The 14,402-nt window shown below is 37.9% G+C and overlaps 1 protein-coding gene across 1 annotated transcript in view; it reads right to left on the reverse strand.

Annotated features, from left to right (window-relative positions):
- The window catches only part of ADAM12 (ADAM metallopeptidase domain 12), a 189,253-nt gene that overhangs the window by 139,441 nt on the left and 35,410 nt on the right, over window positions 1-14,402 (reverse strand). The window contains exon 3 of the mRNA XM_085299114.1: window positions 2,332-2,405. Within this exon, the coding sequence (XP_085155240.1) occupies window positions 2,332-2,405 (74 nt within the window). The remainder of the gene's footprint in view (window positions 1-2,331; window positions 2,406-14,402) is intronic.

Below are 14,402 nucleotides of genomic sequence, written 5' to 3' on the forward strand. Positions count from 1 at the left end.
CAGGTACAAGAATGTTTAATATGTTCAGCAGTGTCTGTATTAGCAGTTTTATGTTCTTTTAATCTCTGACATGGAATGCAAATAGTTTCCTCAATTGCAGCATACTCCACATTCCTGAAGGAAGGCACACCCTTTGACAAAGATTAAGGGAATATAAAGTTAAATCCATGTCTACTATATGAATGAAACCCTCCTCTATTTGAGATGAATGACTGAAACAGAGCAACCTATGCATGTGGCATCCGCATTTTGTTTCAAGGACAGGAAATGAAGAAGAATCACTGAAAATAACATCAAGAAGGGTCACGATTTGGGCCTAACATTGGATGACAAAGTGAACTAGATTCCGTGTCGCAGCTGGGTAATGTTAGAGTTCATCCAAATGGTTGGTAATAAAATGCATTCTTTGTTATTTTACTGCAGAGCAGTAAAGAGGTGCCCCATTGCGTTCCACTGAAGTTCTCTGTCACCAGCTCAAGCCAGCGTGAATGTTTCTCCTTTGGATGCTTGCTTTCAAATATACATTCTCTCTTCTTAACTTGATACACAGAGCCGCACTGTTTATGTCTTTGGTGTCTCTATTACAACAGAAAACACCTCTGCTTCTTTTATTTCACCAGCAGGGAAGCCTACAGAACCACATTGCTCCTTGCGAACATTTTATGGAAATTTTTTCCATGGAATGTGAATGATCTTTAATTTTCTTCTGACAAGCAGCATGTAGCTGTCCTGATCTGCATCCCCAAAGCATACTCTTGAGACGCTCATAGGCAAAAGTAGTGAAACAACCGAGATCATAAACTAAAACTTCAAAGATTTTGTTTCTGATATGGGCCTTGTCACACACTTCCAAGGAGATCCCTTGCAAAGGTTTTCATTTCTGTCTGGTTCTGTACCCCTTTTGTCTGCACTGTATTTAGCTGACAAGCACTTCAGAAGGTGTCCCTCTGAACTTCAGGGCTTACAGGTGAATTTCTGACAAAGATACTGGTCCCATGTTATTAAACTCAGATTTGCTCTCTGCATCTGAAGGATGTGGAAAGGAGAGGAAACTCTTCAATACAACCCAGTATTTCTACAAATGATATAACAAGTTAAAACAGAAATTTTTTACTACTCAAAAAGTAGTGAACTCTGCTCAAGGAAAATCACAGAGGATTTGGCAGGTGGTAAATACCATGACATGAGGAAAGGTGGGCTGGGGCACAGCTACTGCTATGTCAAGTATCATATACCTAGCCTAGCAAGCTTCTGATTTGGTGAAAATAACCAAATCACAAGAGACCTAGATACCTGCCTCTGCTTTATGAGGACAGTGAGCTGGGAAGGTGGCCCCTAACAGGTCCACATCTCAGATGCCTGTAGGTGGACTGTCTGCCCAAGTTATCTCCCCCGCTGCACATAGGAGGAGGCTTTCTCTGGCATCCTGTCTCTGAAAGCTTCCAGACAGGGATGGGAGTTGTCAAGAAAGATGTCAGAGCACATGGAAGAAGATAAAATATTTATAGTCTAGAAATAAGGGCTCAAGCTCTGTTTTGATAATTGATTTGTCCCATGTGAAAGGACAAGAGGCAACAGGCAAAAGCTGCATCACAGGAAGTTCTGCCTGACCGTGAGGGGAAATTTCTTCCCTGTGAGACTGACAGAGCCCTGGACCAGGTTGCCCAGAGAGGTTGTGGAGTCTCCTTCTCTGGAGATCTTCAAGGCCCGCCTGGATGCAACCCTGTCTACCATGCTCTAGGTGACCCTGCTGAGCAGGGAGGTTGGACTAGATGATCTCCAGAGGTCCCTTCCAACCTTACTGATTCTGTGATCTCATTAATAGTGTAAACATCCCATCATCAACTCCTTGCCAACAGATGCAACTCCCATTTAAAAGTCCAGCAGGGTTAAGCCCAAGTACTTCACTCAGACTCCCTGAGTGGACACTGACTGCTGCTGTGTGGAGGCAACCTAGGGCAGTAGGGGATGCCAGGGAGAGGTGAGTCCTGCAAAAAACTTTCCAAAGCCTGTAGGATTTTCCACGTTACTGTAAATAAAATGGATTACTGCAGGAAAGAAGTACAAAATCAAACCAAATAAAAATAAAGATGTCAAGAAAACACTGGGAGGCAATATTTCTGCTTTCATTATCATGTAAATACAGATGTGTAGAAGGATTCTTGTTCAATAAGCAGTTCAAGCTGGAACAAAACATGCTTGTTAGGGGCCTATTCTGTAAGTGTCAGGTAGCAAATTTGGCACGGGATACTTTTAAACTATTGATTTTGAAAGTTTAACCCCTCTCTAAGAACCTCAAGTATAAAGTGAATATGCAACAAATATACTTACTCATTTCGCTCCAGATTGATGACTAGATGTTCACTTTCAGCTTGTATTGCAAACTGCAGCAGTGCTGGGTGATTCTGAAAAAAAGGAAAACAAAGTTGGCTGAGCTCAAATCAAGTAACATCCTCGGACAGCCCACCCTGCTGAGATGTGCTGAGAATTCCTGCATGTTCCTGCCTGGCAGGGAGCTGAACAAACTTCCTCTATAGCAGAATCAGGGCCCTGACTGCGAGGAGCAGGCAGCTTCAAACAGAAGAAGGAGAACTGTCTGCGATGTAAAAGCTCTTCATATGCAGTGCAGTGTTATCAAACAACAAGAGGCAGCACAGTGCCATGGGGTATCACACTTGCGTCTTCAGGACACCAGATTGCACCTTTACGCAATTGTGTCACTTACAACTCTCCACTGAGTGCATCTTGTTTGTGAAGATAAAGATAGGACAAACTCTTTTCAGTTGTCCTGTGTGACAGGACAAGAGGCAATGGGCAGAAATTGAAGCACAGGAAGTTCTGCCTGACCGTGAGGGGGAATTTCTTCMCTGTGAGAGTGACGGAGCMCTGGMMCAGGTTGCCCAGAGAGGTGGTGGAGTCTCCTTCCCTGGAGATCTTCAAGGCCCGCCTGGATGCAACCCTGTCTACCATGCTCTAGGTGACCCTGCTGAGCAGGGAGGTTGGTCTAGGTGATCTCCAGAGGTCGCTTCCAACCTTACCGATTCTATGATTCTATCATAGTAACACAGTCCACATCATGTTCAGAAAACCTTTTTGGAATGGTTTTGAATTTTCTCTTTTTCCTCTCCATATGATAGCAATAACTAGGTCTAAACACTAATATAATCTCTTATCAATGCTCAGTTTTTAAGGAGGTACAGGTAATAAGGCTTGGACTTTGCATGACCACTTTTCGAGATGTTCATGTACGTAGCTAGTACTTCCTGCGTTAATAGCAGACCTGTAGAGCTGCGATCACAGTCAGCAGTGCGGCTCTAACACAAATACTTATTCCCATAAGGTTAAGCATGCCAAATACTTTGCATGTAGAAATGCACATGCAACACAGATCTAAAAGCATCACAGAAACTAAACAGAAGGTACGGTGATGCTGAATTAGTTCTTCTCTATAAATAGCTATGTATTTTAATACGTATTTTGTAACTTCTCATAGGGAATAATTAATTAAAAATAAATGATGTTGAGGCAGTTAGAAATATAGTCAATAATATTCTCAGATACCTTTTTTGAGAACAATACACCAAGTGCACAAGAATTTAGGAGAATTTTCTAAACAAGACATCAACAGTGGAGCAAAAAGAAATCCCAGTTCCATTCTAGAATGGGAGCAGGAATCAGGACATCTGGATTTCAATCTCAACACTAACACGACTGTGTGCAATCTTCATATAGCCATTCTGCTGGTTATCAAAAAAGTTCCTTCTTACTGCGAGTATCTGAAGCTAAATTCACTATTTTATGGAAGCTCTGAAAGGTCATCATAGGTCTGGGCATAGAGCTGAAGAAGCAGCTCTGAGGCAGGTGGAAATGGAAGATCAAAGCCTTGCTTGCTGGAAGGACCAACGTACCTATAAGAGCTCTTGAGATCAGTACTTCAAATGAGAAAGCATAGTTTATGATATGCTAGTTAATCCGAAAGTCTGAACTCACATATATTTTAAGACTGTTTACATTCAACTTATATTTCATTAAACAATCTTACTAGATAGCTGGACAGTAATTCTTTGTTTTGAAATTGTGAGAATAGCTCAATAAATCAGTTGTTCCTCTATACATTCAGTACACTTTTTTGGAAGATTTAGGCCAGCCAATCACAGAACTGAAGCAGTCTAACTTTAGGTTTTTAATATTTAACTGATTTATTGAGAAATGTGTCTAAATTTATGATTGTTACAGCAGTGCCCTGATGGAAACTCAGTCTGCGTGACTGTCAAAGTACCCCACCCATGAAATGCAATAACTTTAAAATGATTTGGAAATTTGTAAATGTTTATTAAAAAGTGAAATTATGAGGAGACTGTTGTAGTCTAAACAAAATGGTAATTTTGTTATAATAAAAGATATCTGACAACTCCACCGTGCTCTCAAGCAATATTAAGCACAGATTATGACTGATAGGATTGCTTTCTTCTAAGCCCCCTGCCCCACTGCTTGTGCAAAATCAAACATGTTTCCCCCTTCCCATACAAAGTAGCAACAATGAAATTCTGCATCTATGTGAACTTTGCAGAAACTAGATCCCACTAGAATGCTAAATAAATGCTTCAGACTATCCTTGGTATTCAGCAAACACATGGGAGTCATTTATTGGATGAATATTTAGAGGCAATTTTGATTGCCACTTTAATATTATTGCATTGGTTCCAAAACTCATAATGATATGCATACTATAGAGTTTTGAGAGAATAAAATAAAATTAGCTACAACATAATGCAGTAAATAATTAAGATACTGCAGTAGCACAAATGGGTTCTTTTCTGCTAAAGGCACCCTCTAAATATGCAGATGATAAATGTTTATTCATGTGTTTACTGTGGTACTTGACAGTCAGTTAATGTTAGCAAAGATTTAAAAAAAAGGTACAAAATAAAACAGACTGTTATAAAGCAAAAATCATCACTCAGAATTTCTAAAGCTGAAACATTCTCATTACAGAGTACAGTAATATACCCCAGCTAGGATGCTAGACTGTTTTGCATGAGACCCAGGTTCAGATCCTTGCTTTAGCATAGATTTTTCTTTCGAGCAAGTGGCTCATTTCCTTGTTTGCTGTCTGGGAGAAGGAAGAGATGAAACTATAGTTTTTCTTATTCTGTCTGACAGTCATAAGGATGAATACAGTAAAAATTACAAGCTGCTTAGGTGGTATGGCGACTGGGAGCATGTAAGTACCTAAAGAAGATATGTTTTGAATGTGAAAAAGAATCAGAGATCATTCAAAAAGAGATTAGTTTGCTTTCCTTTTCTAGGTGAAATGAACTCCAATATTTTATTTTGCTTTTCTGCGGTGGTGGTGAATATTGCCCTTCTACAAGACCTTGAAGACTCATTTATACTCTCATGAAGCAACATAACACTCTCCCCCTTAACACCAGTATTTTCAAAACTGAGTTGCAAAACTTAGCAGGAATTACTATAAATACAGATATTACATTGCTGTTTTACATATTCTGTGTAGAATGATCAAGAAAGCACACTGTGAGGGCATGTACTCTCCTGTTCAAAACTTTTTAGAAGAACCATTTGTTGTAAGCCTTTCTTAAGAACTACAGGGGAAAACACAAAGCAATTTCCATGTGTGACCATTTATTCCTCATAAAATATCTCTAAAATTACAAAATGTGAATTTGAAATGAACTTTATTAAAATAGCATTATTTACACCATAATGAATACTTTGGGATGTTCTACCTCTTCTCCTCTACAGACTTATGCTCTTTAGTCCTTTCTAGTTGGAAATGTTAATTTTCTGCTTTCGTTAGGCAGTAGGTTTTCTACAGAACATGATAAGCTTTCATCAGTGCTCACAAATTGTTTCTTGATATCCTAAGAGGCGGAACTGACTTCAAAATGATTGAAGTAATACTCTCCTTAATTTCCCCCTCTTATTTAGAGCATTTTCATTTACATCTATATGGAATTCTATCAAGGGTGAAATAAAGGTATTTGTCCCCACTAGTTTGCTCCTTACTTGCTGAGGGATGTGAGTTGGTTTCGGCTGGCATTAGTGAAAACTGCTTGATAATTTGAAAGAAATTAGTGAAACACAGTAAGTGAGGAACCGTTAGTTAAGGTCAAGCAAAAATTATGTCTGATAAATCACATAAAACAAATGAATAAAGCATTTCTTGAACAACAAGAATCTGGTGAGACAGTAGCATATTTTTGATAGTAACATATCAAAGGAGAAAGAGAGAGACTCTATACAACCAACTCTATGAGCCAACTGGCAAGGAATTCTCCTGTTTTCCTACAATGGAATTAAAATCAATATGCTCATTTTTTCCCTGCTGAACTAGTTTTATGGCTACTAGATTTATTGCAGTCCCCTAATACACATGATTCAGAAACACAAGCAGAATATTGTACCAGATTCAAGCACAAACCAATGAGAAAACAACAACATTTATTCCATTAAAAAAAAAAGCCTGAGCTTCAAAAATTGCGTAAGTCCAACTGAATAAAACAGTTGCAAGTTGTGATGATATCCATCGTGGCTGAATACTTCTGCAAGCAGCAGCTTACTGGGAATTGCTTTCTCAAACTGAGGAAATATCTTTCCCCTGGCCATACCACACATTTAATTTTCCTTTTCCAATTCCAGCTGAAAACTCCACAGAATGGCCGAGGCTGGCAGGGACCACCAGAGATCATCTAGTCCAACCTTCTTGCTCCAGCAAGGTCACCTAGAGTAGGTTGCTCAGGGCCGTGTCTGGTAGTGTTGTGAATGTCTTCACAGGTGGAGACTCCACAACCTCTCGGTCAATCTGCTGCAGCATTTGATCAGTCTTACAGTAAAAAAGTGTTTTCTTATGTTTAAATGGGTTTTCATGCACTTCTATGTGCACCCATTGCCCCCTGTCCTTTCACTGGGTGCACTCTGTCCCATCATCCAGGTCAGTGGACAATGAAAACGTTAAATAGCATTAGTCCCACTACCAACGCTTGGGATATACTACTAGTAACTGGCCTCCAGCTGCACTTTGTGCTGCTGATCACAGTCCTCTGAACCCAGCAGTTCAGCCAGTTTTCAGGTAAAGAATGCCAAGTTTAATTAATAGGTGTTTAAAGTACTATTAAGTTGTTCTTGGTCTGTTGTTGTTTTCTTTTCTTTTCTTTAACCACATCAATCTCTAGATCTTTATTCAGAAATAGAAGATAAAGAGTGGTTTTGAGATTAAGGGCTTCCACTGTGAATCTGGAGATGGTGGCAAGATGGTGTTGAAAGTCCAGCTCTACCATGTTGATTGGGACATCTGGGATCCATCACAGGCAACAGCCCAAATCCCACTGACCCCAGTTAAGCCAAGTTGTTGCAACTCAACTTTTTTGTGCTTCACTTATTCTTTCTCTTTCTATCCTTTCTATCTCTGTCCTCCAACTTCGTTCTGCAAATTTGTTACAGGAATACTTTCCTTCCTCCTGTCTTTGACTACCTTGAATGCAAACTGTTTTAAAGACATACTGCCTAAAAACAGGCATGAGCAAATCAGCACCTTTCTTTTGGTGGCGACATCAAAACATTACAAGAATACTAGCTCAAAAATAGCAATAAGTAAAGTTTTTTCCTTACTTGCACACATTTTGCCACATTAGCGTGGATACAGTCTCAGCAGTAGATTTTGAACTTTTCTGTATTTTCATGGGCTAATTTCTAATAATATTGACATAATAGCAAAAAGAAAAAGAAAAAGAAAAAGAAAAAGAAAAAGAAAAAGAAAAAGAAAAAGAAAAAGAAAAAGAAAAAGAAAAAGAAAAAGAAAAAGAAAAAGAAAAAGAAAAAGAAAAAGAAAAAGAAAAAGAAAAAGAAAAAGAAAAAGAAAAAGAAAAAGAAAAAGAAACACCATTTTTATGTATGAAATACTAATTGCTATTTCTTTGGAGTAGATTTGTTCACCTTGGTGGAATGCCCATTCTGGAATTTCAATACAAAGTGGATGCCACAGAGCATAGTTTTCTGTACAGTAATCTATGAAAAAGTATTAATCACTACTGGATCATCTCCTCCTTTAGGCTGTGGATTTGGCACTTCCTGTGATCACACTGCAGTACTGTTAGCTTTCCCTTGATACTAACTCTTGAGATTGGGATAGAATACTTTGAATCATTTCTCATAACAGCTGAATAGAGAGAAAACTAATGAAGTGGTCAGTCCTAATGTTTACAACTACAGCTTCCTCTTTATAAATAAATAATTAAAAAAAGGATTTTATCAGATTAAGATAAATGAGTTAGGCTAGTATATCCAACTTTAAATAAAAATTATTCTAGCATTTACATAACAAAAATAAAAGAAAATAAACACTAAGGAAGGAATGTAAATAGAGTCAAAGCAGCAATATTAATTCATTTGGAAAGACAAATGTATTTTTAACTACTCAAATCCAATATTTGAGAATATAGATCAGTACAAAAGGGATGATTTTGTGTCTCTGGTTGCAAGCTAAGCTTTAAATAATATCTTAATATGGCAGGCTGAAATTATTAGGTTTGTTTAATCCAGGGAAGTGGTGTCCAGCCCCTCTACCTGACTGCCCAGAGCTGCTATTAGCTCCAGTAAAGCCCATCTTGTGACAGGCCTGACCCAGTGTGTGCCTTCAGCTTGACCTATGGCTGTGACCTGCTAAATCACATCAGGCCATGGATTGCATGAATTGTCCTGACAGGCCCATGGGTGGGACACTCTCAACTGAAGTAGGCTAAAATGGTGACATAGTTACAAAAAATCTTTTAAGAATTATGAATTGCAATTAGTTGCATACAAGAAGCCTACTGACATTCAGCATGGACTAGAAGTGAAAAATGCAGCAAAAGCTCAGATTGTCGCGTTTAATAATTATTTGTCTAGGCTTCAGCTCAAAGTAAGAGAAATCCCATTGTCAGTAACAAGCACAGGAGAAGAGATTATGGAAGCCAGTTTTGCACAAAGCTTGTCAGATTGTACAGACCATAGCAACACAAGTACAATTTTCCCATAGGATGCACAGCAAAAATGCGTAGGCAGCAGGTAAGCATCATTTACTGTGACTGTCTACAGCAAACCCAGCCTGTTTTTATAAGGTATGTATGTAGTCATGTATAGTAGCTTGACTCAGTGTGATACAAGGCAGTCAGATGCAGAAGCAAACTACTGTTTGTTTATGGAAACAGTGAGCGGAATAGGGAAGCAGACATCTTCAAAGTACAGAGAAACCAGAATGTGCTTCTGAAATTTCAGAATGTATTTAGAATTAAAATAAATACATATCTCATTTATCACCCCAGCAATAGATTTCTTACTGGAACACTTGCTCCTTGTAGAATCACAGCAAAAATAACTGTCAGGGACCCTAAAGGTGTTTAATCCATCCCCCGGTAAAGGACAAGGATGATAGAAGCTTTTCTTGTCCATTTTAAGAAACCTCCAATAAACATAACCTGTTCTGAAAAAAATATTATAGTCTCCACTGACAATTTGTTTCAGTGATTAACTATCCTTACCAATAGGTTTTCTTAAGGTCTGACATGAATCTCCCACACTGAAGTTTATGTCAGTTACTTCTTTCAGTATTCCTAGTGGACACTAATAAATTATCTTCCAAGATATAATCATCTGATTATATCCAAGACTTTCCCACTCCATCTTTCTTGATTTGGCCTAAAACACACCACATAAGGTAACAGCACTCTCCAACATACACTTACTCATTTCTGAAAATCCTTGCCTAGGGCTTTATGGAATTGATTTACAAAACTGGAGAGACTATCTGTACCAACTGCAAAGGACGGGGCATGTGCAGAAGAGATTTTGTGGGCACCACGAGAGAGTGCCAAGCATGACCTGGAAGGAGATCTAATGGCAAGAAAGAAGTTTTTCACTATTCTCTGTTCTCGTTTATACCAAAACTGCCAACAGAAGTGTGAAAGTAGCTGCTCTGATACAGAAATTATCTACTCTGAAATGGACAAGGTCTGATTATTACTGTCTGGTGACACAGCACTGACACAGGTCAAGCTCTACTAATGATGTGACAGTCAAAGGGTTCTACCAGGCTGGAGACCTCTGAGGTCCCCTAAGCCATATTTTCTATGATTTGATGTAAAGTGAAGATGATTCTTTCTCCTTTATCAAAACATACTTTCCAAGTTTGTACAATCTCTACGTCTCAAAAGAAAAGGTCTGGATTTTTTGCGTTTTTAATAAAGTTACCTAAAACCTCTAGGGAATCTTTCAATTTTGTGTCTAATATGAAGACTTTGTTAACCTATGGCTTTTTCGATCTTTTCTATTTATTAGTTTAAACTTAGAATCAAATTCTTCACAATACATAGACAACTAAAATGCTAACTATAATGCTGTCTCAACTGTGTGAGGAGACAAGAGTCCTTTGCTTTTGTTTGTTCTTTAAAATTTTATTATTAATTCAAGGGCACATACTGAGATGTCAAAATCAGATCAGGATACTATGAAGCATCCTGAAGAGATTTGTTTTAGGGGGGGAATTAGTTAGGGCTCTGGCAGGACTTGCTAAATTTTGTGTTGCGCTGCACAGTTCCCCTGTAACCATGGACAAATCAATTAGTTTCTCCATGCTGTGTTTCCTCGTCAGTAGAACAGAGACAGTGGCACATCCCTATCTCACAGATTGCTGTCAAGTTAAGTGCTGTGAGAAGCTCGGTTGCAGCAGTGGTGCAGGTTATTATAAACATGCTGTATGGTTTTAGAAAACAGTAGTAGATAGCTTGAGGAAATCCTTACTTCGAAGAGTTCTGACGATATATAAGCCATTCAGTACTTAAAGCTGTAGAAGCTGGCTGTGAAAAAAGTGTATTGTCCATGTGAACTGTTGACAGTGTGTTATAGTAGCACTTTCTTATTGCCTCTTTCCAAAGTATATGCTCTGTAATATTGTAAACATCTTGCATGTGGAGATTAATTTTCTGAAAGCTGGGTGAAGTCTCTTTTGCACATCTTTCTTGATTTTATAGAAAACTTGTTACACAGAAATCCTTAGGCTTCACCAGAGGCACTTCTATGGCTTTCCGGGAGTATAATGCCGTAAGCGATGTTGGGCAGCAGCAGCAGACTAGGATCCATGGCATCTGTGACTCCGAAAACCATCAAAGCTTCAAAAGCTTTTCAGGAAGGGGAAAGGGATGAGAGGATTTAACTGCAGTGCACCATAAGTGGACAAAATCCTGAGATGACAGTTTCAACCGTTAACAATAAAGCGTGAAGTAATTCAAAACACATTCTAGGATGTTAGGGCTGTAAAGTCCTTCTGGTGGATCACATGGGCTGTACTGCAGAGCTGTTTTATTTTAAATATAGAGTGAACAGTGATATGGTGTTGGGATTGGGTGTTTTTGTTGTTATTGTTGTTTTTTGGAAAGATTGTCTGAGTGGAAGCACGTTCAGCCCAGAGTTTGTGTCTTTTCTTTTTTCCTTTGCGTCTTCTATGCAGTTCAGTGTTTGTAGCTCTCATAAAAAAGTAGCTGCCTACTTAGTAGGGCCTACTGTTGAAAACTTTCAGGTGTTCAACAGATTTTCACTCAGTGCTCCTCAGTGATATCTCTATTTTTTTGTTACCAACTCTTTCCAATGCCTAGCTGGAAAATTCAGTTTTTCTGTTTTCATTTTATGTTTCCTTTTCTGTTACAAAGGCTCATTGGTTTGTATTTTTTGGTCTAAAACAAGGACTCCTCTGTGTCTGAAAGTGAGAATTTTTCATTAGAAGACAATAAATCTCTAGAGTTGATGGGACATTAGAGTCATTTAGTAAGAATACCTAAATACTTTGTGTATCATAGTCTGTCCTTGGGGAAACTGTTGTATTAAAATTTCCATTGGGGTTTAATCCTGAAAAAATTCTCTGAAGTTGAAATACAAAATAGAGAATTTGAGATGATCAGCAATGTTTCAATCACTGCATTAACTATCAGAGAGTTACTACATTTATTCAAGCAAAACTGCATAAAATAGCCTATCTGTCTAGAATAATCTTTATTATTTTCTACTACCTGCGTTAGTTCACCAGCTACTGGTGTTGTGGCAGGCAGATAAAAGTAAAGCAGGAGGAGGGAAATGTGACAACAAACTTGAACCATATATTAACATGAAAGCAATTGAAAGTTGTCCCAAAAGGCAGATGGACATCCTGCTCTCCTAATGGAATGGTCTGGTGGCCTAGATCTTGCACAGGCAAATTTGGGGAAGAGGTTCTGTTACATGAAGAAAAATTGAAATAAAGTTTGTGGCATGCAATTTTATTCACTCTTCATCTTCTAGCTGCAAGCATGACTGCTTCTTTCTTCCATAATTTCAAAGCTATTTTCAGGTCCATTTTCCCATACTTCCTATGGGCATTAGACTCTGGCATCCACAGACTGTCCTGAAAACTATTCTTGTTCTTTCTGTTTAGCTGTATTGGTCTATGAGCTTGAGGTCAGGTAATTGAAACATTTTGAGCCTTCTGCAGAATAATTATTTTTCTGGTTTTAACTGTACAGTCAGTTCAGCAAACAAGTTGGAATATTTTTGTTCATTTACACCATATGTTAGAGCAGCTCAAGGTGACAGTGAACTTTTCTTCTTCTCAACTTTCAGAACATGTTGCAAACGCCTTTGAGATGCTTCTTTCTTTGTCATCTCGAAATGCTGTGCCATATTGATTTTTGCTTTTCCTCTAAGGGGCTGAAAATTTCAGCAGTAACCCTGAAGCCAACTGAAATAATTCGTTATCTGTTTTTGCCTCTTCTTCAGTTATTTACCTCATACCCTTCAAAGAAGTAAGGACATGCTATTTCTAGATGATTTAGTGTAAAGGAGACCTTTGCTGAGCTTTAATATCAGTTTGTATAACCTTGATAATGGGGGTTAGTTTTTAGACCCTCAGACTTATCTAATATGTCATGTAAGAGGTTAGTCTAGAAATACCATTTTATAGCTTTTTTATTCCAAACTGTGAGTAATAATAAATGGAATATATTTTCTCTATAAACTCATTTAGCAATTGGAAACACCTCAGTAAGTTACCTACAGAAAGAATTAGCTGCATAATGGCCTGCTATTATCTCCTGTTTAGATATTTTTTAAAATATGTTTTATGAGGAAGATAGATTTTGTTTACAGTTTTTGTGTGTATATATTAATGATAATGGCCTTTTTTTATCTGTGTTTTGTCTTTGCCTTTGTGGCAAAAGATAGGCTGGTCATTAATACTTTAAATCTCAAGGTATCATTCAGGATAAACCACCTTTTTGTTCTAGGGAGAACTTTTTAAAATGAGCTTTCTGAGCTTCCCACACTGCTTTGACATTTATTTTCTACACGAAGGTAAATATACAGATGCGCTACATTAAGTAAAGTCCCTTTCTAAATAAGTAGAAAAATGTGGGAAGATGCCCATAGGTTGGTATAACCATTTGCTTTACTAGAAAATTTTAAGATCATCCTTCCTTTTAGGATTAAAATTTCAGGATATAAAAATGATTCAAGTGTCTTGGAAGTACAGCTTTGGAAAGTTTGTCAAGTTATCTTAAGTAGGCTAAAATTGAGGTGAAATCTTCCCTTCTGTTAGCTCAAAAAATAGTAATATTTGATTTGTTTTCATATATCTGGTTTATCATCTTCAAAAGATCATAAAAGACAAATCACAGTTTGAAACAGTGGAAATTAGGTACTGATTCCTCACTTCTGCTTTTCATTCCATTATTTGTGATGCAAAAGGGAACTTGAATCCAGAAGCACATCTGTGATTGCAATGGCAAATTAGCAAAGAAGATTTAATCTGAACCACATAATACAGAAAGATGTTTAGAGAGAACGAAGTCTGAGCTAAGAGATGTTGGCACAGAACTGGAGCAGTGCAATAGTGGGATTGGTGGGGAGTGTGAGGGATCCAAAAGTGAAGAACAGCATGCGAATAAAGCCAAATAATTAAATGATTTAAGCATTAATCTGGCCAACCTTGTGATTTCATTCAGGGAAGCAGCATACATATTGCCTCTCTGGAGACTGCTGCATTGTCAAGGATTCAGGTTAGCCAGGATATTTAGACCTGCCCTTTATTCACATTAAAAAAAAAAAAAAAAACTTAGATTTCCTCATTGTTTGAAACTGATTGTATCTTTTTACCTTTCAGTAAATTTCATTTAGTTGCAATTACTCTGGCTCCAGGATTTTGAAATCAAATGAATTAATGAAAATGGAAAATCAGAACTCTTTCCTAATTAAGAACTGAACTTTTCAAGGAATATGAAAGGATCTAATTTAGAGAAAGATTTTTGGAGAGCATAAAATGTGGCTTGAATGAGATACATGTGCATTCAATATAACTAACCGAGCCCAGCCAGATTTGTATT

Source organism: Rhea americana, unplaced genomic scaffold, assembly GCF_003343005.1.
Source record: "Rhea americana isolate MKP2758 unplaced genomic scaffold, rheAme1 scaffold_145, whole genome shotgun sequence".
Classification (NCBI taxonomy): domain Eukaryota; kingdom Metazoa; phylum Chordata; class Aves; order Rheiformes; family Rheidae; genus Rhea; species Rhea americana.